At 30.1% G+C, this 26729-nt stretch overlaps 2 protein-coding genes across 2 annotated transcripts; both read left to right on the plus strand.

Moving 5' to 3' along the window:
- The first annotated feature begins 19352 nt into the window (after positions 1–19352).
- Positions 19353–21988, plus strand: LOC124936191 (pentatricopeptide repeat-containing protein At4g01570). The gene has a single exon (XM_047476669.1). The coding sequence runs from the start codon at positions 19484–19486 to the stop codon at positions 21815–21817; it is 2334 nt and encodes a 777-aa protein (XP_047332625.1). The 5' UTR covers positions 19353–19483; the 3' UTR covers positions 21818–21988.
- An 841-nt stretch (positions 21989–22829) lies between these two features.
- LOC124934448 lies at positions 22830–26419 on the plus strand. The gene is made up of 6 exons (XM_047474983.1): positions 22830–22975; positions 24635–24747; positions 24822–25174; positions 25350–25445; positions 25861–25920; positions 26006–26419. The coding sequence occupies exons 2-6, from the start codon at positions 24639–24641 to the stop codon at positions 26213–26215; spliced, it is 828 nt and encodes a 275-aa protein (XP_047330939.1). The 5' UTR covers positions 22830–22975; positions 24635–24638; the 3' UTR covers positions 26216–26419.
- The last annotated feature ends 310 nt before the right edge of the window (positions 26420–26729 follow it).

Consider the following 26729-nt stretch of genomic DNA (forward strand, 5'->3'; position numbering starts at 1 on the left):
ATAATGTGGTTGATAGATTCAGGGGCAAGAAGTCATGTTTGCAATACTAGAAAATTGCTCATTAATATTAGAAAACTTGAGAAAGTAAGAATCCTATATTTAGCGGATGGATCAATTAAAAAAATAGTTGAATTAGGAGATATGAAACTAAATGAAATATTAGTGCTAAAAGATGTCATTATAGCAAAAGACTTTAAATACAATCTAATATCAGTAGCAAAATTGATTAAAGATGAGAACATGATGTGCATATTTGATGAAGATGAATGTATTTTGCAGGACCATAAATTGGTCAACAAATTTTAGTTTGGAAAGAAAATTGGAAATTTGTTTTTCTCTTCTCTTCGCTATTGTTCTAAAGATATTTCTAATAGTAGTTCTACTGAATTTTCATCTCCTGTTATTGATTGTATTAGAATGCATAATAGACTTGATCATCCATCTCATAAAGTCATGAATAATGTCTACCCTGGTTTGGGAAATAAGATACACCATTGTGAAGTTTGTTTCATTTCAAAAATGTCAAGATTGCCTTTTTATGATAGTTGTTCTGTTTCAAAAAAATGTTTTGAACTTATTCATTCTGACCTTTGGGGATCTTATAAGGAACCTTCAATAATTCAAGTTTATTATATGTTAACCATAGTAGATGATTATAGTAGATGCATTTGGATTTTTCTTCTCAAAGATAAAACATGTCTATTTGAAAACATGAAGAATTTTATTACTTTGGTGAAAAAATCAATATGAATCTTTAGTTAAAATAGTAAGGAGTGATAATGGTACTGAATTTATAAATTCAAAATTCAATATATTTTTTAATTCTTTAGGTATCATTCATCAAAAAACTTGTGCCTATTCTCCACAACAAAATGGTGTTGTGGAGAGAAAACATAGACACTTGATTAATGTGGCAAGGTCATTGATGAACCAATCCAAACTTCATATTAAATTTTGGTCTTTCTCTCTTCTTACTGCAACTTATTTAATTAATAGAATGTCATCTTCAGTTTTGGATTTTAAAACACCATATTTTATGCAACATCAAGATAACTGTTCATATAATCATCTTAAAGTTTTTGGATGTTTATGTTACATTGCAAATGTTTTGCCACATAAAACCAAATTTGAAGATTGTGGCATTAAATGTATTTTCATTGGTTATCCATTTGATCAAAAAGGCTATTTGGTTTATGAAATTAATAACGGTGTTGTTACTATTTCGAGAGATGTTGTCTTTTATGAAGATATATTTCCATATCAAAATATAGCTGACAATTCACATTACACAATATCTGCTCCAAATAGTTGTGAATCATCTATTAGTTTTTATAATGAAATACATTTTGATGATGATAAAACACGTGAAGTTATTTCTGACAGTCCACTTGACTTGTTTGAACATTCTTCTCAATCTGACTTACAATATCTGATAACCAACTTGTTTTATCAACTGATCATATTGTTATTTTACCTAATTCAATTGATTCTCATCATGTTCATCAAAATAGAAGAATTATTACGGAAAAACATTCACCTTCCTAGTTAAAAGATTTTGAAATAAATCATGTTGAGATTGAATCCAGAAATTCCAGTAGATACACCCTTAACACTTATCTTTTTATAAATTCTCTATTAGACTGTGAATACATTAATTTCCTTTTTAATGTTGATCATACTTACACACCAAAATCATTTTTAGAGGCTTCACAAAATCCTGATTGGATTCAAGCCATGACACATGAGCTTGAAGCTCTAAAACATAATCATACTTGGGAAATTACAACTTTACCAAAAGGAAAAAAGGCCATTGGTTGTCGCTGGATTTTCAAAACAAAGTTAAATTCTGATGGCAATTTAAACAAATGTAAAGCACGTTTAGTGGCTAAAGGTTTTAATCAAAAAGATGGAATTGATTTCCATCAATGTTTTGCACTTGTTGCTAAAAAAAGTTACAGTTCGTTTTTTAATTGCACTTGCTGCCTCTAAACGATGACATTTACATCACATTGACATCAATAATGCTTTTCTTCATGGCAATCTTGACGAGGAAATTTATATGAAACTTCCTGAGGTGTACATTATGATTTAAAAAACTTGTTTGTAAACTAAATAAAAGTTTATATGGTTTAAAACAGGCTTCAAGACAATGACATGCTGAAATTTCTTTAAATCTAACTACAATAGGATTTATTAAATCAGAACATGATCATTGTCTTTATATTAAACATTCTAAATCTAGTATCACTGTTTTGCTCATATATGTTGATGATTTTCTTATTACTGGAAATGATTTGACTGAAATTTCTTTGGTAAAGAATTTTATTGATTCTAAATTTACCATAAAAGACCTTGGGATAGCCAAGTTCTTTCTTGGTCTTAAAATTGCACAAACCAATAATGATTTTTGTGTTAATCAAAGGAAATACATTCTCGATCTTATTGGTGATGTTGGTCTTATGGGTTGTAAACTAACTAAAATACCCATGATTAAAGGCATTAAATTTTCCAATGATCGTGAGAATATAATGACAGATCCTTCTAAATATATGAGACTTATTGGAATATTGTTATATCTTAATTATACTAGACCAGACATTACATTTGTTGTACAACAATTGTCTCAATTTGTTAATCAACCAATGAATTGTCATTGGGAAACAACTTTACATTTGGTTAAATATTTAAAGGGTTCAATCTCTTTGGGACTGTTTTTTCCATTTGATAATTCACTACATATTGAGGCATTCTCTGATTCTGATTGGGGTTCATGTCTAGAAACAAGAAAATCATTATCAGGTTATTGTATCATGTTTGGAAATTCGGTTATCTCTTGGAAAACAAAAAAACAACCCACTGTATCTCGTTCTTCAGCCGAGGCTGAGTATCGCAGCTTAGCTGTGACAGTTGCGAGATTAAGTGGCTTTCATATCTTATTAATGATTCCAAATTATTCTTCAATTACCCATTACATTACATTGTGATAATTAGACATCCTTTCATATTATAGAAAATCCTGTATTTCATGAGCGGACAAAACATTTAGACATCGATTGTCATGTAGTTCGAAATCAATTTTTATCTGGTTTTATAAAATTGCAGCACATATCCACTAAATTGCAGATTGCTGATATTTTTACAAAGGTTTTGGACTATCCACAATTCAGCTTTTTTCGATCGCGATTGTTTTACAAGATGTGCATTTTGAGGGGGGAGTATCAAGTTAAATGAATCAAGAATATTAGTAGATTTGTAGCTGTAATATAAATTAATAAGTATATGTTAATATTTTAATATAATGTTTTAAGTTGACTGAAATTGTAATATATGTAAAGTGTAAGGGCTATTTGTTAGTTTAGTAAAAACTAATTTTGGGGTTTAGCCGATTGATACTTTGTAACTTTTATAACCGATTGATCAATGAAGTGGATAAGTTTCTTTGCCTTCTCTCTACGATTTGCTTTCTTGATTAATCTAGCAAAGTGATCTTGCTGGATTTGTTCATGTTTCTTAGCTAAGAATAGGTTCTCCGTTGAGTTTGGGCCCGACGAGACAACGAATTGTTTCATGGAAGAAGCTTACGAAGTATGTATGATATCAAGGCTAATAGACGTTGCTAGGTTACTAATTACTGAAGACCCGTCAAATGCTCATCCTCTATCGACTCTCACTTAGCTCCGGTAAAAATTGAGGTTTATTTGAGAGAGGATTCGTTCGTGTAACTGGTTGGTGGTGTAACTGTGTATGCATGAGGAAGGAGAAGAGATGGATTGTAAATTTATCTTTTATTATCATTATAAATAAAAAGATGATGTGATAAAAAAAATAATTACGTGTACTCTAAAGCCATCTCACAAATATTTAACGGAGGAGGTTAGTTCGTTTTTGTGAAAGTCCCATTTGGCTTAAAAATATACAAGTAGGAGCCCCATACGAAAAAGTTGAAAGTTTGAACCCCTTTAGTCAAATGGTCTCAAGTTACTTATATATATATTGGGCCAAATAAATAATGGTCAAAATTACTTCTCTCATCTTATTTTAAACATTCTTCTTCTCAAATGTAGATAATAATTTATTGATTTTTTATTTATATCATATTTCTCTCTACTCAAGTTAATTTTATTTATAAAGTTAGAGTGCGGTATCAAATTTATTTATAAAGTTGTAAAATTCTATTCTTGTATATAAAATTGTAAAAAAGTGTCAAAAATATTTAAGATAACGGAAATCATCTAATAAGATTAATTTTTATCTACGTGTCATCCACATAATCATCCACCTATTATATATATATATATATATATATTAATTATTTTTCTTTTTCATTTCAAACAAACCCTTTGTCTTTATTTTTTTACAAACTTAACATCCACTTCACCAGCAACCGCCCTCGCCTCCTTCTTCACCAGCAGTCGCCGTCGTAGCCGAACATAGTACATGAATATGGTACTTATGGGTATTTAACGCCCCGATCTTCCAATGGACATGACCGTCAAACTTAATTGTAAGATTAATAAAGGTACATTGTACGGAGCAATTGTCGTTAATAAACAAAGACCAAATATTAGTCTCCTTATCGCCCTGATATACTCCTCTAGGAAGTGTGTATTGTGCGTAGATACTTAGATAGTTGGTTTTTGGAGGCAATGGTGATTTATAGAGTGGAGGAGAGAAGATTGAGCGACGACGGCGAGAGGTTGAAGGTGAAGACAGTGGCGTCTTGAACGATGAACTGTGGTTTTGGGGGATGGACGAAACATATGATGATTGATGAGTACGAGGGATATGATGATTAGATTGAAGATGATTAGAACGATGAGCTTGGTTTTGCGTTTTGCAGTATTGGGTTCAATATCGCTGCTACAATTGCATTGATCATCTGCATATTTTTCCAAGTCAAATGAAATGTGTTTGTAGTATTAGGCGGCGACGGGGCAGTTGCTGATGAAGTGAGGACGGAGGTTAGGTCTATAAAAAAACCAAAAGTTTGTTTGAAATGAAAAAGAAAAATAGTTTAATATATATATATATAATAGGTGGATTATACGTGGATGCCAAGTGGATACAAATCTAACCCCGTTAGATGGGATCCGTTGTGTTAAATATTTTTGACACTTTTTGACAACTTAATATACAAAAATAGAATTTTTTAACTTTATAAATAAATTTAACACCTCGTTCCAATTTTGTAAATAAAATTAGCATTTGGTCTAACTCTCAATCTAGGGTTAACACAAATCTATATCCTTGGCCATTCAATCTAGTCGAATTTTTTATTTTCGATTAGAACCAGATTCACAAATCCTTTCATCGGTTTGTTTGTGGCTTTGTCCGCAACCTTGCATATGATCATCGCGACTTTGGCTGCGACTTTGAATCAGGTTCTATTGGTATATCTTTAATCAAAATGGTGGAAACTCGAAGAGATAACGAGGTAAACGAGATGCGTAGTGAAATTCGAGGCGAAATCTAAAGCCACAAGCAAGCACAATCTGCATTGCGTTGACCGTTAAGAGTATGGCCCATCTCAACAGAATTGAAATACTGGTGAGAATTTTCTGCACATATTTGCAAACATGAACATTATACTCAAAATTCACGATTTCTCGTGCCGGTTATTCTAAAAGTATGAGGAGACTTGGAATTTGAGTATTTTTGAACTTTGTTCTTTAGATCATCGCTTTTAGGCTTTTTTGAGCTAGTTTTCAAAAGACATTTTCTTTATTTTTTTGTTTTCTTGGTCTAATAACGAACAATAGTATTGTATTATACCGGACTTTTTATTAGATATCAAATGTGTAAAAATAAGGTGTCTTTAGTAACTATTACGATTTTAAATTTAGCGATAAAATAAGATTTTATAATTTTATAAATAATTTGATTTTACGATTTCTTTACTATTTTACATTACATAAACATATTATAAGTAAATAAATATTATTTATTTAAATAAATAAATTTAATAAATATAATTTTTTGACGTATTATTTATTTATTATTAATTAATATTATATTTAAATATATAAATTTTAAAATTAATTAGTTATAAATTAATTAAATATATAAATAATAATAATATATAACAAATATTTTTCAAATATTAAAGTTTAAACTTAACCTTATTTAACCTATATAACTAGTACATTCTATCAATACCTAATAGTAAATATTTACTATCATTAGGATTAAATCTTATCTATTTATAATATATATTTCACTCTTTCACTTAATAAATATTATTTAAAATAATAAAGTATTTAAAATTAATAATTTTATTTTTTTAAATTAATAATTTTATTATATATAATCTATTATAAATATATATTATTTCAAAATACTTTAAATAGAAACACAGTAACTTTGCGCCTGAAATGTAATGTAATGTTAATTTTTTTTTATTATCCCCTTTTCTATCTTATAATCAGTCACGCTATCTGATTAACCTTTGTGATAACATTTTTTTAATTCTTCTTACTAAAAATTTATATTTTAAAGATTTTATTTAAGAAAAAAAAGTTTATTTATATATATATAATATATTTTTTTTTTAGAATACATATTTTGAAAATTTTTAATACAAATAAACCATTTTAATTTATAAATACAATTCTCATTATAATATATTATTATTTAAAAAATATATATATTTTTTTATTTATTACACTAATTTCATAATATTAATTTTTATGTATTTTAATAATATTTTGATTTCTTAATTATTTTATTTATAATACATTATTATTTAATATATATATATATATATATATATATATATATATATATAATCATTCTTTTTCTTGTTTATTAGAATAAATTGATATTATAGAGGAAATTAAAATAAAATTATTGTTTAAAATATTTATTATTACTGTTTTAGTTCCTTATTAAATGTATTATAAATAAAATTATATATATTAAACAAATAAATTTATAAAAGGATTTAAAATAAAATGTTTGTTTAAAAATATTTTATTCTAAATTATAGTTGATTTAAATAATTATATATATAGATTAAATTTATTAATATTTAGAAATATTAAAATATAATCATAATTTCAATATATTTTTATTTTAAATAATATCATTAAGTAAAAATATAAAATAATTTTTAAACATGTGAAATCTAATATAAAATTGATGTGGTGTAGTGATATTATTTTTTTCCTTATCTATATTTGATATCTTTATACAAGTTCATAATTAAATATAATATTCTACCAAGAAAAATAATAAGTTATAAATAATAAAGTAAATGATGAAATAATAATGAATAAAATAAAAATAAAAAATAAACAAAAGGAGACAGGAGAGTGAATTTATTTAAAATAATTTGTTTCTTTTTGTTATTCACATAAAAATAGTAATAACATGAGTATTATGTATAGAATATTTAATGAAGTTAATTTTATTTATTTTAAATTTATGTATATTTTAAAGAGAAATCAAATATATTCACATTTTAAGATTTATTAATAATTTAAGAATGTAAGGGCTTTTGAAATTTTGGAACGGGTACTAGCCTCCCGGGCCAACTGATTCCTGGCCCAATTGTTTCCAAAACTTAAAGATAATTTATTCTGTTAATTGTTTGAATTTATTATTAGATTAACAGAAAAATAGTAATCAATTAATTAAAATTGCACGCTTTAGGAAGCCTATTCACCAATTTTTATTATTTAAAACTAATATATAGAATATAATTTAAAAAATGATGCAAATATAAATTTATATAATAATAACATTAATTCAACATAAAAGAAAAAGACAACATAATAATAAATAACAAATATATATATATATATAAAAATAGGTCAAAAGTTTTATATGAGTACATTTTTATTATTACATATCATATAATTCTAATACATTTTTATTATTACATATCATAACACATCAGGTTCTAAGTGAAAATATAATTTGTAATTTTTGTTTTTTTTTACTTTTGACCTTCAACCCTTTGAAGGTGTTTCCATTCTATGTTGACTATATCCTGAAAATGCAAATAGTTATAAGTAAAATATAGAACAAAAATAAATTTCATAAAATAAATTTTCAATTATTACTTTACTATTTTTTATTGTATCATGTCCATGTCCATGTCTACAATATTGTTCCTCCTCCAAGGAATGTGAAATAGGAACAAGTTGCATCCTATCCACCTCATTTCAACTTGATGCTCTTTGAATTTTTCTGTAAAATTGCAAAACATATTATTTTCAATATATACATAACATTTAAATGACATCATATGTTTATAAAATTAAATCGAATTAAAATACAAAAGAAATTCTTACTTATTTCGAGATTCTCTACCATTCTCAAAATTTTCCACCTATCAAATATAATCTTCACATCATCAACAATTATCAACATTTCTATAAGTAAGGGAAGAAAATGAACTAATTGAATGACTAAAGAAGATAAGTGTTTTTGTTTCATAAGAGTTTTTTGAAAAATGAGATAATGGGATGTAAATGAGATGAGATTGTATTGCTCATTAACTACATTATATATACACTAAAGGATAAGCATGAAAAATAATGTTTTACTTTTTTTAATGATTTATTATTGGAAAAAGGTATGTCAATTAATTAGATTATTTTCCTTATATAATATTTTATATGAGATTACATACCAAATATAGATGTGAGGATATATATCCCACAAATTAATTAAAATATAGAAATATAATAGAAAAAATAATCAAAAGTTAAAACATTTTAAGGAAAAAAATCAAATCAAAACATTTTGTATTTATCTCTCCATTTTCTATTATTTAAAATAGTATTTGAAATGGGTTATTGATAGATTTTAATTTTAAATGATCTTATAATCAAAATACTAAAATAAAGAATAATGTATTATTTAATAAATAAATTTATGGGTTTTTTTATATAGAATTATATCTAGAGCATTATAAAACCAAATTAAGCACACCACATTAATATTTAGATTGTTTGAATATAAATCTTTCGAAAATTTAAATATTATCTCATTCAATTTTTTATGAAGTGTATATAGAATTCCATTTTGTGAATAGGAATTCAAAAAATATTACAACTATAGAAAAAGGATTTACATAATATAACAATCTTTTTATTTAATTACATTTAGTGCTCTAGATATATATTACTTGACTAATTCCAGATATTTTTTTATCATTGTTATTTTCTTTAACTTTTTCATTTTTGACTAATCAAGATGAAACAAACTCCAAGAATGCTTTTAAAAAAGGATAACAAAAACAGACCATTTATGAAGTTATTAGTGGGCTTAATACAGTTTCAAAGTTTTCAAACATTGTCAATGAGCAAATAAGAATTTATGGATATTTATTTTGACATGCTTTTTGAGTTGATAATTTTTTTTTGCTTAGTTTGATCAATAAAATTCATTTTTAATTGATGAATTATCTAAGCTATTAAAAAATTTAAAAAAATACAATAAAATCGATCACTCATCATACCTATATTGATGTAAAATTATTCTATTGTGAACATTGTGCTCCAAAATTAATATCTAATACAATGCACAATCATTCCTAGTAATCAAAGAAGAGAGATCAACTACAAATCATTCTTTGCTCCCCTATTCCCCTCACAAAGGGGTAAAATAGTAAAATAAAAATAATATTGGACTGTTTTGCACCTCCTAAGGAGGAACATGGGGATAGAGGATGATCCATAGTAGATGATCTCTCCTCGTAATCAATGCATGTTATTGAGCAAAGTATTTTGCCTCAAAATGAAATTCAACTGAAGTTTCATTTATATGATATTAACTTAAGTGTCATTAGTAGGTCTAATACAATATATTTATCTAGAAAATATTTTGAATTGACCATATGAACAAAAAATGAGCTTACCGTCTCGATCAATTTCAACTATTCCATCATGAACATTGTGCTACAAAACTAATGTCTAATACAATCCACAATCATCTCTAGTAATCAACTCATGTTATTTATGTTGTTATGCAAAGTATTTTGCCTCGATATGTAATTCATCCGGCGTTTTATTGCTATGACATTAACTCAATTGTAATTGGCGGATCTAATATAAGATAAGAGAATAGCGGATCTGATGCAAGATATTTATCTAGATAATATTTTGCATCGACTAGACGGACAAAAAATGAACTAATCGGATCAAATTGCTAGAGTAGAGTGCGTCTAGAGTAGATCTCTATCAATTTCAACTATTCCATTTTGATCATTGTGCTCCAAAATTAATGTTTAATACAATGCACAATCATCCCTAGTAATAAACACATGTTATTGATGTTAATCATCTCTAGTAATAAACATATGTTATTGATGTTGTTGTGAAATAATTCACCCGGAGTTTTATTTATATGACATTAACTCAATTGTAATTAACGGATTTGATACAAGATAAAGAGAATATCATGTCTAATACAAGATATTTATCTAACAAGAATGAACTAACCGTGATCAAATTGCTAGAGTAGAGGGCGTCTGGAGCGATTGAATCACTTGATGTCAACATAGTTGTAAGGAAGGAGTAAAGCAGGCGACACTTTCTCATTTGAAAAAAGTTGTGCTAAACTAAAAATGCGCCGAATACAAAAAGATCACCCACGAAACCCTAGGGTTTGATGGCCCAATAAGAAATAAATATTAGTTGTTTGTCAATGAATTACTTGAATAAATTTTAACGCGGTTTAACGGCCCAACAAAGAATCTAATGTTTAGTTGTTGTTTGTTAACTTGGATTAAATCTTAATACAAGACTTTTTTTTTCTTTTTCTTTTTGGTACTGTTGTAATTTTTCTTAGCATCATATGCTAATATCATTTCCCATATTAAAGACTAAATATTATCAAAACTTTGAATTTCGTGTATACGTAATCCCAAAAGTTCTACATTAAATATTATTACGGGTAACATTTCACTTACTATTTTCTTATTATAAATATTAATACATATAAATGTTAATCATTGAACAATAACAATGTAACTTTTTAGAGTTTACTTATGCTATCACAACTTCTTAATTATTTTATTCTCTCGTTTTACATTATCCATTTCATTACTTTAACTTGGTATTAGAGCATTAATAAGAGTTAACACCTATGATCTTATCAAAGTTTTTCAATCCGATTGAGTAGAAGAATATATAATCTTTCGATCATATATTGAATCGTGTTCATATACAAGTGAAGTAAATGGTGTCGTCGAATGTAAAAGATTCACTTCTTAAAAGAAATGTGTCTCACTCTTCTTGTTAATGTCTTTATTTTTATATCTTTTGAGATGATGTCTTTAAACAAACTCATATTTTATCAACATGTCTTTCTCCAAATGTGTCAACTACATCACACATTCTTGAAATTCCATCATTCCCAACATCTTAATCTTCACAATTATCAAACTTCTTCCTCTCTCCTCATCTCACATTTTCTTCATATGTTCAACTGTAAAAGTTGATCACAACTTCAATGCATTTTTTTACCAAGCTGTTATAATTGGTGTCGACTGTTAAAAGTCGAGAAAACAAAGACTGTTAAAGTCGATGCCGACTGTTAAAATTTGAGAAAATTATTACCGACTATTAAAGTTGATGCCGATTGTTAAAAGTCGAGAAAATCATCGTGGTTTGTTAAATTCGAGAAAATTATTACTGACGGTAAAAGTCAAGAAAATCATTACCGACGGTTAAAATCGAGAAATAATTACCGAATGAAAATTTGATGTCAACCATGGGCCATTTATTCGTCCCACGTCATTAATTGGTCTCCCTAAAATCTCTCATCATCAAATACAATTAATATCATCACAAAAAACTTGACTCAAACCATTTTGCTTTATTACGTAATAAGGTGCGTACCACTTCGTTTTGTTTGAGTAATGTATTAAAGGCTAAAATATTATCAACTTTCAAGGATCAAGATTCAAGACCAATCACTCATCTCTCAAGAGACACTTGATTTTCTCAAGAGACTATTGAATTTTGTGTATCCGTAATCCCAAAAGTTCTACATTAAATATTATTACTTGTAATATTTCACTTACTATTTTCTTATTATAAATACTAGTACATATAAATATTAATCATCGAGCAATGATAATGTAACTCTTTAGAGTTTACTTATGTTATCACAACTTCTTAACTATTTTATTTCCTCGGTTTACATTATTCATTTCATTAATTTAACTTGGTATTAGAGCATTAATAAGGGTTAACACCCATGATCCTATCAAAGTATTTCAATCTGATTGAGTAGAAGTATATATGATTTTTCGATCATATATTGAATCGTGTTCATAAACAAATGAAGTAATGGTGTCATCGAATGTAAGATTCACCACTTAAAAGAAATGAATCACACTCTTCTTACTGATGTCTTTATTTCTTTATCTTAGGTTGTCATCTCATCTCTGTAAACAATCTTCTCAATAATAATCTCTCTTCTATGTGGACGTAGTCAAGTTCTATCTTGGTGAACTACGTTAAATCTCTGTCTATTTATTGTTTAGGTCATTCTCACGCATTCCGTTATAACAAACTAGTATTAGAGCCAGATTAAGTCGATCATTTATCGTTCTTCAACTAAGATGACAATAGTGAACATTAAAATCGACAAGTTCACGGGGAGAAACTGTTTTAGCATACGGCATATCAAGTTGCGGGCTTTGCTGAAACAACAAGGCTTATGGGGGCACTGAAAGTGTCATCAAGAGTAGATATAACCGTTGAGATGACCATTCTTGAGGAGAATGCGCATTCAATAATAATGTTGTGTCTTGTAGACGATGTTATCATCGAGTCTTAAAGGAAGAGAAGGCCACTGGGTTATGGTTGAAGTTGGAGAGTCTCTATATGACGAAGTCACTCACCAAGTTGTTTATGAAGCAACATTTGTTCATTCTGCAAATACTGAAAGGTATGCAAATTAGAGAACACCTAGATCAATTAAATTCTATTATGTTAGAATTAAGAAATAATGATGTTAAGGTTCATGATGAAGATGCTGCATTAATCTTGTCAGTATCTTTGCCTCCATCATATGAAATTTTTGTCTAGTCTTGTTGGGAAAGATACAGTAAGTCTGGAAGATGTCAGGTCTACCCTTCATTCAAAGGATCTACGTCATATGGCGTCTGATACAATATAAATAGTCAAGCTTTAGGGTTGTTTACTAGCGAAAGTAACGGGCGAGGGAAAGAGAAGAAACGCGACAAGTCGTTTACTTCAAGGGGTCCTAAGCCGACTGATATTTACAATTACTACAAAGAGAAAGGACTTTGGAAGAATGACTGTCCTTTGAAGAAAAATCCACAGAATTTTGGTTCTGATTCTCCAGCTGTTTTAGAAGATAATACATTATCTAATGATGATATTGCTCTAGTGGTAGATGGACACACCCATCAAACTGATACATGTGTTCTTGATTCTGGAGCTTCGTATCACATTTGTCCTTAAAGAGAGTGGTTCGAATCTTACAAACAGGTATATGGTGGCAGTGTTTCAATGGACAATAGTTCTATTTATAACATAGTTGGATTGACTCAATCAAGATCGGGACACACGATGGTATATTTTGTACACTAGTGAGGTCAGACATGTTCCACTTATTACTAAGAATTTGATATCTCTGAGTATGCTAGATATTAAAGGATTTTGATTCAAAAGTGGAGTTCTGAATGTCTATAAGGGTTCTGATATTATTTTGAAAGGTGTCAATAATGGCACTTTGTATTTCTTGCAGGGTTCTACTGTCTCAAGTTCGGTTTCTGTGGCATCCTCAGAGATTCACAAGAATGATATGACTAAACTTTGGTATATTAGGCTTGATCATATGAGTGAAAGAGGGATGTAGATTCTAGAAAAGGAGGATCTTCTTAGAGGTCACAAGATCACGAGTCTTGATTTCTATGAGCATTGTGTTTTTGGAAAACTACATCGCAATAAGTTTTCAAAGGCTATTCACTGGACAAAAGACACACTTTATTATATTCATTCAAATTGTTGGTGTCTGGCTAGCGTTGAATATATTGGAGGTTAGAGATACTTCTTGAAAATTATTGATGATTTTTCAAGGATGACTTGGTTGTTTGTCATGAAAAATAAAGGAGAATCCTTCAGATACTTCAAAGAATAGAAAACGTTGGTGGAAAATCAAACTAGGAAGAAAATCAAAGGTTGTGAACTAACAATGGTATGGAGTTTTGTTCATCTGATTTCGATCACTTCTGGAGAATGTAGGGATTGATCGACATCACACGGTAAGGCATATGCCAAACAAAACAGTATAGCTGAAAGAATGAATCAGACGTTACTGGAAAGAGCAAGGTGCATGCTCTTTAATTTAAAACTTGATAAAAGTTTTTGGGCAGCGGCGGTGACTACATCATGTTATTTGATAAATCGTGGGCCTCACATCGGGATTAACTGCAAAACACCGTACGAGGTATGGTCTTAAAAACCTGCTGATTACTCGGGTCTAAAATTTTTTGGTTGTAAAGTTTATTATCATGTTAGTGACGGTAAACTAGAGCCAAGAGCGGAGAAATGAGTATTTGTGGGCTATGGAGATGGTTTAAAAGGATACAAAGTATGGTCTCCATCTGAAAAAAGATTCATTTTGAGTAGAAACGTCATCTTTGATAAGAATTTTATACTTACTCTATTGAGAAATCTGTAGCAGAAAGTAGTAGTGCTAACAAACAGGTGGAGTTAGAAACTACTCTACAAAAGGAAAAATAACCCCACATTGAGGGTCAGCTGCTAGAGTCTAAACAATTAGATTCTTAATCGTCTGATGTTATTCATGAGAGTGTAGTTGAAGGTCGGTTAAGGAGAATTGGAGTTAGACCACCTTAGAGATATAGTTATGAAGATATGGTTGGTTATGCACTATAGGTTGTTGAAGAGGAAGTGAATACGTCTATACCATCCACTAACAAATAAGTTGTATCTAAGTTTGAAGTTGCGCAGTGGTTCATAGTAATGGGAGATGAGATGAAATCACTTCACAAAAACCATACTTGGGAGTTAGTCTCATTGCCTACAGGGAGAGTTTTTAATAAAAAGGAAGGGATAATAATTGTTGAAGGAGTCAAGTTTAAGGCTCGATTTGTTGCAAAGGGTTCAATCAGAAGGAGGGAGTAGATTATAACGAAATTTTCTCACCAGTAATCAAACATACTTCTATCAGGGTGTTACTAGAAATAGTGACACATTAGGATTTGGAGCTCGAACAACTTGATGTGAAAATAATCTTTCTACATGGAGAGCTAGAGGAAGAGATATACATGACTCAGCCAGAAGGTTTCCAAGTTCCAGGAAAAGAAAAATATGTTTGCAAGTTGAAGAAGTCTTTATACAGACTTAAATAGTCTCCAAGGCAATGGTATAAGAGGTTTGATAATTTTATGATGTCTCTTAGCTACAAGAGGAGTGCATATTACTGTTGTGTGTACTACAACAAGTTAAAGGATGACTCATTCATCTACATAGTCTTGTATGTAGATGACATGTTGGTAGTAGCAAAGAGAAAAACAGATGTTCAAAAGCTAAAAGATCTTCTAAATGCTGAGTTTGAGATGAAGGATCTAGGAGCAGCTCGGAAAATTCTAGGAATAGAGATTTTTATAGATAGATGCCAGAATAAACTTTTCTTATCACATAAAGGTTACATTAAGAAGGTGTTGTCAAGGTTTGGGATGTCATCAGCTAAATCTATAGATACACCTTGTGCTGCTAATATTCATCTTACTACTTTGTTTGCTTCTTAGACGGATGAGGAGAAAAATTTATGACTCGAGTTCCTTATGCTAGTGCAGTAAGGATTTTGATGTATGTTATGGTTTGTACAAGAATAGATCTGGCACAGACAGTGAGTGGTGTGAGTAGATTTATGGTACAATTAGGGAAGGAGCATTGACAAGCTGTGAAAAGGATATTCAGGTATCTACGGGGAACATTTGATGTTGGTCTCATATATGGAGGTGATACACAATGTCTGATTACTGGTTATTCATATTCTGATTATGCTTGAGATGTTGATAGTAGGAGATCTATGACTGATTATGTATTTACTCTTAAGGGCTCGGTTGTTAGTTGAAAAGCGACTCTACAACCTACTGTGACTATGTCTACAACATAAGTAGAGTATATGCCATCAACAGAAGCTGCTAAAGAGGGAATATGATTGAAAGGACTAATTAGTAATATGGACCTACATTAGGATCAAGTAACTGTCTTCTGTGATAGTCTGAGTGCTATATGCTTAGCCCAAGATCAAGTTCATCATGAACGAACTAAGCATATTGACGTGCTATATCATTTCCCAAGGACTGAGAAGAGGATAAAGGTGAAAAAGGTAGGAACTGCTGACAATCTTGTTGATATGTTCACCAAGTCAGTTCCTCATAGCAAGTTTCAACATTATTTGGACTTGCTTAACGTAAAAAATTGTTAAGTTGCCCTAGGGGAAACTTTAGAAGAGAAAGATAAAGAAGATTGAACATATGGGCATTGATTAATGCATCTAGGCCATCTGGGCATTGACTAATGTATCTGTGTCATCTAGGCATTGACTAATGCATCTGAGTCATCTATTATTGACGAATGCATCTGGGCCATCCGACATCGACGAGTGCATCTGGGTCATCCGGCACCGACGAGTGCATCTAGGTCATCCAATACCGGCGAGTGCATATGGGCCATCCGGCACCTTTGAGTGCATCTGGGCCATCTGACATTAACAAATGTATTTGGGAGATCTGGGCATTGACTAATGCACCTGGGACATCTGAGAGAATTCAAGTCAATGTGGAGATTTGTTGAATATACTTGAATAGTTGGGATTTCTTAATGGGCCGACCCAATTCTATATTTGTTAGGGTTTCTGAATTAGGGTTTTATGGGACCGAGTGTTATATAAACTCGTATTATAACCCTAGTTTGTCATATCATCTCTGTAAACAATCTTCTCAATAATAATCTCTCTTCTGGGTGGACGTAGCCAAGTTCTATCTTGGTGAACCACGTTAAATCTCTGTCTATTTATTGTTTACGTCATTCTCACGCATTCCGTTATAACACTCAACATCTTAATCTTCATAACTATAAAACTTCTTTTTATCTCCTCATCACACATTTTCTATATATGTCCAACTATAAAAGTTGATCACAACTTCAAAGTATTTTTTTACTAAGTTGTTAAAGTCGTCGTCGACGTTTAAAAATCGAGAAAACCATTATCGACTGTTAAAATTCGAGAAAATTATTACTGACTATTAAAGTCAATGCCGACGGTTAAAAGTCAAGAAAATCATAAATGACTGTTAAAGTCGATGCCGTCTGTTAAAAGTCGAGAATATCATTATCGACAATTAAAGTCGATGCCGACTGTTAAAAGTCGAGAAAATCATTACTGATTGTTAAAGTCGATGTCGATCGTTAAAATTCGAGAAATTCATTACTGACTGTTAAAGTCGAGAAAATTATTGTCGGTTGTTAAAGTTGAGAAAATCATTATTGACTGTAAAAGTCGAAAAAATCATTAACGATAGTTAAAGTCGAGAAAATAATTACCGATTAAAAATTCGATGTTAACCGTGAGCCCTTTATTTGTCCCACATCATTAATTGGTCTCCGTAAATCTCTAATCATCAAATAAAGTTAATATTATCACCAAATACTTGACTCAAACTATTTTGCCTTATTACGTAATAAACTCTCACGGTATATACCATTCTATTTTGTTTGAGAATTATCAAGATTCAATACCAACCACTCACATCTTAAGAGACACTTAATTTTCTTTAAGAGACCCTTGAATTTCGTGTACCCATAATTCTAAGAGTTTTACATTAACTATTATTATTTGTAACATTTCGCTTACTATTTTCTAAATATAAATACTCGTACATTTATAAATGTTAATTGTCAACAATAACACTCCAACAATTTAAATTACTTATGATATCACAGCTTCTTAACTAATTTATTATATAGTTCTATATCATCCATTTCATTTAGTTTAACTTCACTTCAATTATATAAAATGAAAACATTTTTTTTATTAAAAATCAATTTTATTTTTTTATCTTTTATATAAGACATTTTCTTTACTATAAAAAAATAAAAAGGGTTATATACCAACTGAATATCCAGTTGATATTGCCATTTGAGAAGTTTCACATTTGTTAGTGGAGTTTTGTTCTATTGGTATTGTGCAATTACATTTAACAACTTATCAATAGTAAGTTGGTGAAATTTGAAAAAAAAAAACAATTGATTAAAAATTAAAATTCTGTTGATAAAATCGCTCATGAACAAATACAAAATTTAATAAGTATTTAAAATCTATAAAATTTTATTAATTACAAGCAATAAAAAAAATCCAGAAATACATACAATAGAAAGTGTTTGACTGAAACTCCACTCATAACATAAAGACTGCTCACCATAGCTCAAAAGTCAGTATAGTAAAAAAAAAAAAATTAAAAAATTAAAAAAAAAAAAAAATTATTAGAAAAAGTTGAATTTTTTTAGTTTGGAGTTATTTAAATAAATTTTAATTTATTTAAAATTTGTTGATTGATGGTGATTTAAAAAAGAGTTTTTTTAAGTAAAAATATTTAAAAGGTTATATATAATGACAAAATATTAAAAAATATATATATTAGGTAGTTTTATATTTTAGTTTATGAATTGATTAATTATAAGATGAAATAATATATTTTTTTAATTTAGAAAATAAAAGTTGAATAAGATTTTGATTTAAAAATTGATCAAAAATTAATTATTTTTTTTTATCTTATTTTCACCTACAAACAAATTTATGCAATAAATAAAAATAAAATCACTATCAATTTTATATTTGAATAATTTTTAAAAATAATTACAATTATTTACTTTACAAAATTTCAAACAAAATTAAGTGATTTTTTTTACAAAACTTTGAAAATAAAACTTATATTTAAGAGGTAAAAAAGACTTTATAACCTCTTTTAATTAATGTTGAAAACATATATATATATATATATATATATATGCACCTTATTATATTTATTGACTTATTGTTATTTAATTTATTAATCCGAAATCAAATTAATAATATATCTATAAACTCTTGTTAAATAATAAACTTATCAGATAATTTAAGTAAACTTTGTGAATGTAAAAAATTACTACCTTCTAATAAAATAATAAATATAGATTTTATATCTCAAATTAATTAATTGCATAATCAGACAAGGCCCAAAACTCAAAACCCTTGAGGTTTAGGAATTTGGATCTGATTTTATTTTATTTTATTTCGATTAAGGATCTGATTCTTCACTCCTTTGTGATTTCGGGTAATCTTCCTACTAGGGTTTCAACATATTTTCTTCCCTGCTAAAATTCATATGAAGATCTGGGTTATTGATGTTAAAGTGTCTTGTTTCAGGATCATGAGAGTTTTGTAGTCAAATCTATGATAAAGGTATCTTCTTTCTGTTTCTGAAATGATTATATTGCACCATGGAAGAGAAGGGACGAAAACAAGAACAATTCTCTCCTATGTTTCTTTCATATTATCTAGAAACATATCTACCATGAATCCTCATCCTATCAAAACTCCTATTAATGTCGCTTCTCATCTTGGCAACTCCTTGGTTGTGGCATTTGTTGTCAAAGCTCTGTGTAGAAACGGAGGAGTGCGTAATCTTGAAAGAGAAGAAATTCCAATCTCTGAGGATCTTGTTCTCCAAATTCTTCAAAGAAATACTCTTGACATTGAAAAGAAGGTGAATTTCTTCAAATGGTGTACACTCAGGCCTAATTACAAACACTCATCCACAACTTACAAACTGATGCTCAATTCAATCTCTAGATTCCGTGTACATCATCAAGATATCTTTGATATTCTAACATCTATGAAGCGAGATGGGTATGATCTTGATCATCCAACCTTTAAATTGCTTTTGAATGCTTTTCTAAAATCAGATAGATTTGATTCAGCCTTAGAAATTTTAGACCATGTTGAAGAAGATTTTGGAAAAGTTACTGCCTCTTTCAATCCTGAACATTATAGTTTCGTTCTTGTCGCCTTTATACGTAAAGGGCAGGTTAACTCTGCATTATCTATCTTCTTTAAGTTTCAAGATAAATTGCCCGATGCTATTGTTTGCAATGAATTACTTGTTGCACTTAGAAAGGCTAACATGAAGAAGGAATTCATCCAAGTTCTTGATAAATTAAGAAATAATAAAGAGTTTGGATTGGATTTGTGGGGATATAATATATGTATCCATGCTTTTGGTTGTTGTTGGGGTGATCTTGGTATGTCACTAACCCTCTTTAAAGAAATGAAGGATAAGAGTAATAATTCAATTGCTCCTGATTTGTGTACATATAATAGTCTCATTCACGCTCTTTGTCTTTCTCGTAAAGTTGAAGATGCAATCATTGTTTGGGAAGAACTTAAGGAATCAGGTCACGAACCTGATAATTACACCTACCGAACTTTAATTCAAGGCTGTTGTAAATCCTATAGAATCGAAGATGCTTCGAAGATATTTAGTGAGATGCATAATAATGGACTGCGTCCCGATACAGTGATTTATAACTCTTTGTTAGACGGGTTGTTTAAGGCAAAGAGGGTTACGGATGCATGCGATGTGTTTGAGAAAATGATTGAGGAAGGCGTGAGGGCATCTTGTTGGACTTACAATATTTTGATCGATGGATTGATAAAGAATGGAAGGGGTGTGGCTGCTTACACGATGTTTTGTGATTTGAAGAAGAAAGGGTCGTTTGTTGATGGGGTGACTTATAGCATCTTGATATTACAGTTTTGTAAGGAAGGTCAAATAGAGGAAGCGTTGAAGCTGACAGATGAAATGGAACAGAGAGGTTTCGTTGTTGATTTGGTCACAATTACGTCGCTTTTAATTGAGCTAGTTAGGGAAGGAAGGTGGGATTTGATGAAGAGGCTGTTGAAGCATGTTCGAGATGAGAATATGTTGCCTTCGTTTTTGAAATGGAAAACTAACATAGATGCTTTGATGAAGAGTTCTAGGATCAAAAGGATGGATTTAACATCGTTATTTTCATCTGAAAATGGTTTAGCTCCTTACTTAAGTTCTTCAAATGAACCGCCTTCGGCGGTTGTTGATGAAGAGGTGAATCCTTGGTCGCCATCCCCACACATGGACCGTATATCGAACAACTATTGTTCTAATCTTACGAGAGGCAAACGAGTTCAACCTAAACACGAAGACTCTTTTGACACAGATATGGTCAACACATACTTGTCCGTATTCCTAGCCAAGGGCAACTTGAGTTTAGCGTGCAAATTGTTTGAGACGTTTACTGACATGGGTTTAAACCCAATCGGCTACACTTACAATTCCTTTATGTCAGCTTTCGTGAAGAAAGGATATTTCGACGAGGCTTGGGGCGTGCTTCACGAGATGGGTCAGAAATTATGCCCTGCAGATATAGCAACCTATAACGTGATTATCCACGGTTTGGGAAAGATGGGGAGAGCCGATCTAGCGTGTGTGGTTCTCGATACATTGACGAAACAAGGTGGTCATCTCGATGTGGTCATGTATAACACATTGATTAATGCTTTAGGAAAGTGTGGGAAGTTAGACGAAGCGAATAAACTTTTTGAGCAGATGAAATCTAGCGGGATAAATCCAGATTTGGTAACTTTTAACACGATGATTGACATTTATGGAAAGTCTGATCGGGTGCAAGACGCTCATAGGTATTTGAAGATGATGTTGGACGCCGGGTACTCGCCGAATCATGTTACTGATACCATCTTACAATCTTTGGAGAAGAAATAGTGAATTTTTTATATATATTTTTAGTTAGGATGTTAGTTTTATAAGTTGAATGTTTTTTTAGGACCCAATAGCTTCAACTTTAATCTATGTGAAGTCTCTTTGGGTTTTAGTTTAGTTAAATGATGAAAGACTCAACTATTATTATAATTATATGGTTTGGGTTTTAGTTTACTTAAATGATCAAACACTCAACTATTATCTATCTAGCTCAAACTGAATTATGTAATTTTTTTTAATTTGAATTTAATTTGATTAGATGGGTTTAGTTTTGAAATTTTAACTGAACACTTTGATTGGAGAATTTCTGAAACGATCCAAAAAATCATGTTTGGGTAATGTATTTTTGAGTCCAGTTCGTTTACAACTTTCTTCATTAAATAAAATAGTACAATTAGAGCGAAAACAAAACAAGGTTGGGTTAGATACCAGGTCAAGAGGATGTACAAACATCTCTCTTTCTCGAATAGAGGCAAACACATAAAGTATAAACCTTTTTAATCTTTCGGTGTTATAACTTCTCTTGGAAAGTTCTTTCATTACTTTCTTTTCAAATTGTCCACTACCCGAAGAAGTTGAGGGATGGACTTTTCGTCGTCATCAATATTATTGCTCTGGCTCTTTTTAAAAATACTTTTACTTTGTAATTAGCATGTCTTAGATACTTTACATTATTTGTTAAATTTTAATCAAATTTTGTATTCCTATATTATTTCACTTATCAATTTACCGTATTTTCAGGTGAGACAATATAAGGCGAAAATGAAAATTAATAGGTGTGCATTTAATTTAAAAAAAAATACAAGATTATATATTAAAAAACAAAAAATGTAGCGGTAATCAATCTTTCATTCTTTTGTCAGCTAGAATTGATAATTTTCTTTTATTAATTATTAAAACCTTAACCAATTTAACTATGTCTATTCCAAACAAAATTAGTAATAATGAAAAATAAAACTATGACTCGCAAAAGACCAATTTAACCCTTGAAATGTAATGAAATTACATAACTTGAAAAATAAGGGTTTGGTCTTCTTCTTCTTCCTCGCGCCGCATTCGCTGTTGTTCCCTGCACTGGCTCGGTCGTCGTCCGTCGCGCTCACACTTTCTCGCGCTCTCCATCATCAGTGGGGTTCGGCCTCAGGCAATACTTCGAATTAGGTAAATAATAGCTATGGATAGTTAGTTTAGTCAAATACTGTGTGTGTGTGTTTTCTCTTTCTATTATCATGGATTCATGTTCAGACTTATTTTGTTTATACAAACTTACTTATACATTATCTGTATTTTATTGCCATTTTTCATAAACCCTTGTCTTCCTTAACATCTTCTGATCTGGGTTCCTGGAGACATCACTTATTCTGGTGTGCTGATTTCAAAAATGCTTGATTTCCATTTTTTGATTGATATAGCAACATTCGGATGCTATCTCACTTGTATCCATTGCTTTTAGAGTGATTTTATTAAGGGGATTCTTTAAATTCCTCTAACCATCATCCCTCATTTTCCTCACCTTATAATCCCTCTACCGCACTTGTGCTAATGGATCTGATGCTTTAAGGAAGATAGCTAGCTAGCTACATGTAAGTAGTTTCAACTCAATCTGCATCACCAAGAAATCAAATTATTGTTTTTCTTTCAGGTTTTTTTATAGATATGTCAGATTGATTACATAATCTGATCGATGATTTCAAAATTAGCAGTTTATATATGGTGTCTCCTATTTTGGATTCGCGGTAACCTGTCTATTGTAGTTGTATCCTTCTCGTTTCCTTGATCTTTCTCCACTTTATCAATCATGTCCTTCTGTAAGACAACTCAAACAAATCAAGAAAAACATGATTGTTTGTGTCTCAGGTTTGTCCAATAAACATAAGGTATTAAATGGATGGGTCGAGTCTTGATTTTGTATCCATCCTCATTCTTTATAGATGCCAAATAACTTGATTGTTTGTGTATTTTTTCGAGGTCTTATTTTGAACATTGCAGCAAGGGATAATTTTCATGGTGACTTAATTTTGGTTTTACATCTATCTTGACACTATTGTTGCCTTTTCACAAGGGGCCATGCTGTTTATACTATTTCATTAATGCTTCTTTTAATTTTTTTGCAATGTGCAGTATGGTGTATTTGTTTATGCAATATAATTCTCTTTTCATTCTATTTCTATGTTACGGTGGCTTGCTTACATCCATATCTATTTGGCTCTTTTGTCGCCTACATTTGGCCATATGATTCTCTAGAGTCAAGGTTCTTTGGGACTTGGTGGTTGTAACTCTCACATTTTGTCTAGGTTAAGCGGAATCTTTTAGTTATTGTAAAAGAATATTGAAGTACCTTACATTGTGAAATGACTAAGTCGTCATAAACTTTTAAGTTGTCTCTTATGAAATTTATTTTCATTATGCATTTGATAGCAGGAGTTTGAGATATATATTATATATGTGGACTGTCCATTTTATAGGAATTTAGTGAAGAAGATGTATCTTATGTTATAATATGAATCATACCTTAAATTGACACACAAAAAGACTAATTAAGGAAGCAAAGAATAGTATAATCTAAATAATTATGATAAATAATATAATTGGCCTAGATTGATAAATTTCATACATTTCATGAGCTGAATTTATGATAACTTGATATGATATTAACTTAAATACATACTGTTGAATACATAATTTCTTGCTAGGATCTTATCCAAATTTGATAGCGGCCATAACTCAAGAATTTCATGACTGTTTTTTCAACGTCTTTTTCTTCCTTGCTGAAGTATATATGGAGAGCTGGGTTATTGATGTTGAAGTGTCTTGTATCAGGAACATGAGACTTATAGGGGGTGTTTTGCGGTCTGTTAATGCTGTTGGTTTTTCATCCCAATTTCAGCAACCTCAGATCTTCAAGGCTCTTTTCTCTACAAATCCTCTGTCAAGTATTGTTCTGAGCTTTCTTGACTATTTTTACTTCTCTTCTAGAAACTGAAAAAATATGTCTTATGCTTATCAGGCACACAGAGTGGCAAAGATGGTGGCTCATTTGAGTCTACTGATGAATTTGAACGTCGGGTATTTGGAGATATTCCTGAGAGCAATCCAAAGTCTTCTTCATTTTTTGCAAAGTTAGATAGAGTCCAGAAAGCTCCGGAAAAATTTGGTTCCAATTTTCCATTTGGTTCTGGGAAAGAATCTAAGAATTGGGATGCTGACGATGAGTTATTCGATACATTATCTGATGGGATGGATTTGAAGCTGAAACGGGAAGCTACTTACTTTGAATTTGACCCGGAAGAAGTTGAACAAGAAGATTATCAATACAGACCGGATGTAACTTTTTGGCCTTGCAATACCTATAATACTAAGGTACCTAATTCAGTTAGTATTATGTTATACTCCATATTATCATTGTGCGGAATCCAATCTTAGTTTGCAATAAAAGATAGACATGAATCTTATCCAATTAATCCTCTGATATATACATATATATATATATATATATATACACTTAAATTTGTCTAGTACGGTAAAATGTGTGCAGGATCTTGATATTAGAAAACCCGCTGCTACGAAAGAGTTCAAAAGGCCAGAGTTTGAGGTGACAACGAAGGAAGTCTTGAAGAAAGCTGATTTCAGGGTTAGCATCCATCTATCTCTTATCATGTCAATTCACCTTAATTTTGGCTTGGATACACTGACCCCCATTTGAAAACACCTAAACTAGATCTGACTAAGAAACTGAGAAATAATTTCTGAAGCTGAATCCATATACTTTGGGTATAATTTCTGAAACATCTCTGTGTGATGGATGTAGTACATTAGACCAAATATTTTAGTTCTATTTATGATCCAATGTGTTATAATCTCATCCAGATATGTTTCTGGATATAGAATTTTGTATCCAAGTGTTTCCACATGGGGCCAATTGTGCTATGCTTTGAGTAATGTCAATAGAATTGGAGTTTAGTTATTGATGTATGTACCCATATGTCATTACGCTTATTAAATAATTTCCTTTTTATTGCTAAGCTCTCTAACAAATGACCCTACAGAATGTCAGGTTTCTCGCCAAGTTCTTAACCGAATCTGGTATCATAATAAAAAGGAGCCAGGTAAACCAACCAACCTAATGCATAAATAGTATTATATTTGTTTCAGAGATTGAATGGTATTTGAAGGTTGCCCATTTTATTGCAGACAAAAATCAGTGCCAAGGCACAGAGAAAAGTGGCTAGGGAAATCAAGACAGCCAGGGCTTTCGGTTTGTTGCCATTCACCACAATGGGGACAAAACAATTCGTTGTTGGAAAATCTATGGAAGACCAAGATGACGATTACGCATACGATGCTTATTATGAGCACAATTTCGTGGATTCGAATGGAAGAGAGGACCCTATTGAATCTTAAGAGAAATGAGACATTTTTTAAACTATATTTATGTTTATTTGTTTGGACAATGAAACTTAGACTTTTGGTATAACCAGAAGGTTGAAAAGGGATTGCTAGGAAATATCACTTGCTAAACCAACATTGTAACGAGATATTTTGTTCTTCATCATTGTCTTTTTAAAAGTTTAATGTTGAAATCTTAAATAATAAGTTCAAATGTTTTGGTGATTGTTTAAATATATACATTTTAAAAATATTCTTCTAAATAATATTAAGATAATAATAATAAATTTGTTTTAGCATTATATATATTATTTAATTATTAGTTAATAATAACAAATATAATATTCTAGTAAATAATAATTAGATAAAAAAATTACAAGTTTATAAAAAATATATGTTAGCTTTAGCATTTTATATATTTTAAATTTAATATTAAATATATTGTTAGTAGAATTTAATATTTATATACATTAAATATTTTTTTTCAGTTTCTAATTGAATGAAAAAATAACAAAAAGTTGAAAATTAA

This window comes from Impatiens glandulifera, chromosome 4 (genome assembly GCF_907164915.1).
Source record: "Impatiens glandulifera chromosome 4, dImpGla2.1, whole genome shotgun sequence".
NCBI classification, from domain to species: domain Eukaryota; kingdom Viridiplantae; phylum Streptophyta; class Magnoliopsida; order Ericales; family Balsaminaceae; genus Impatiens; species Impatiens glandulifera.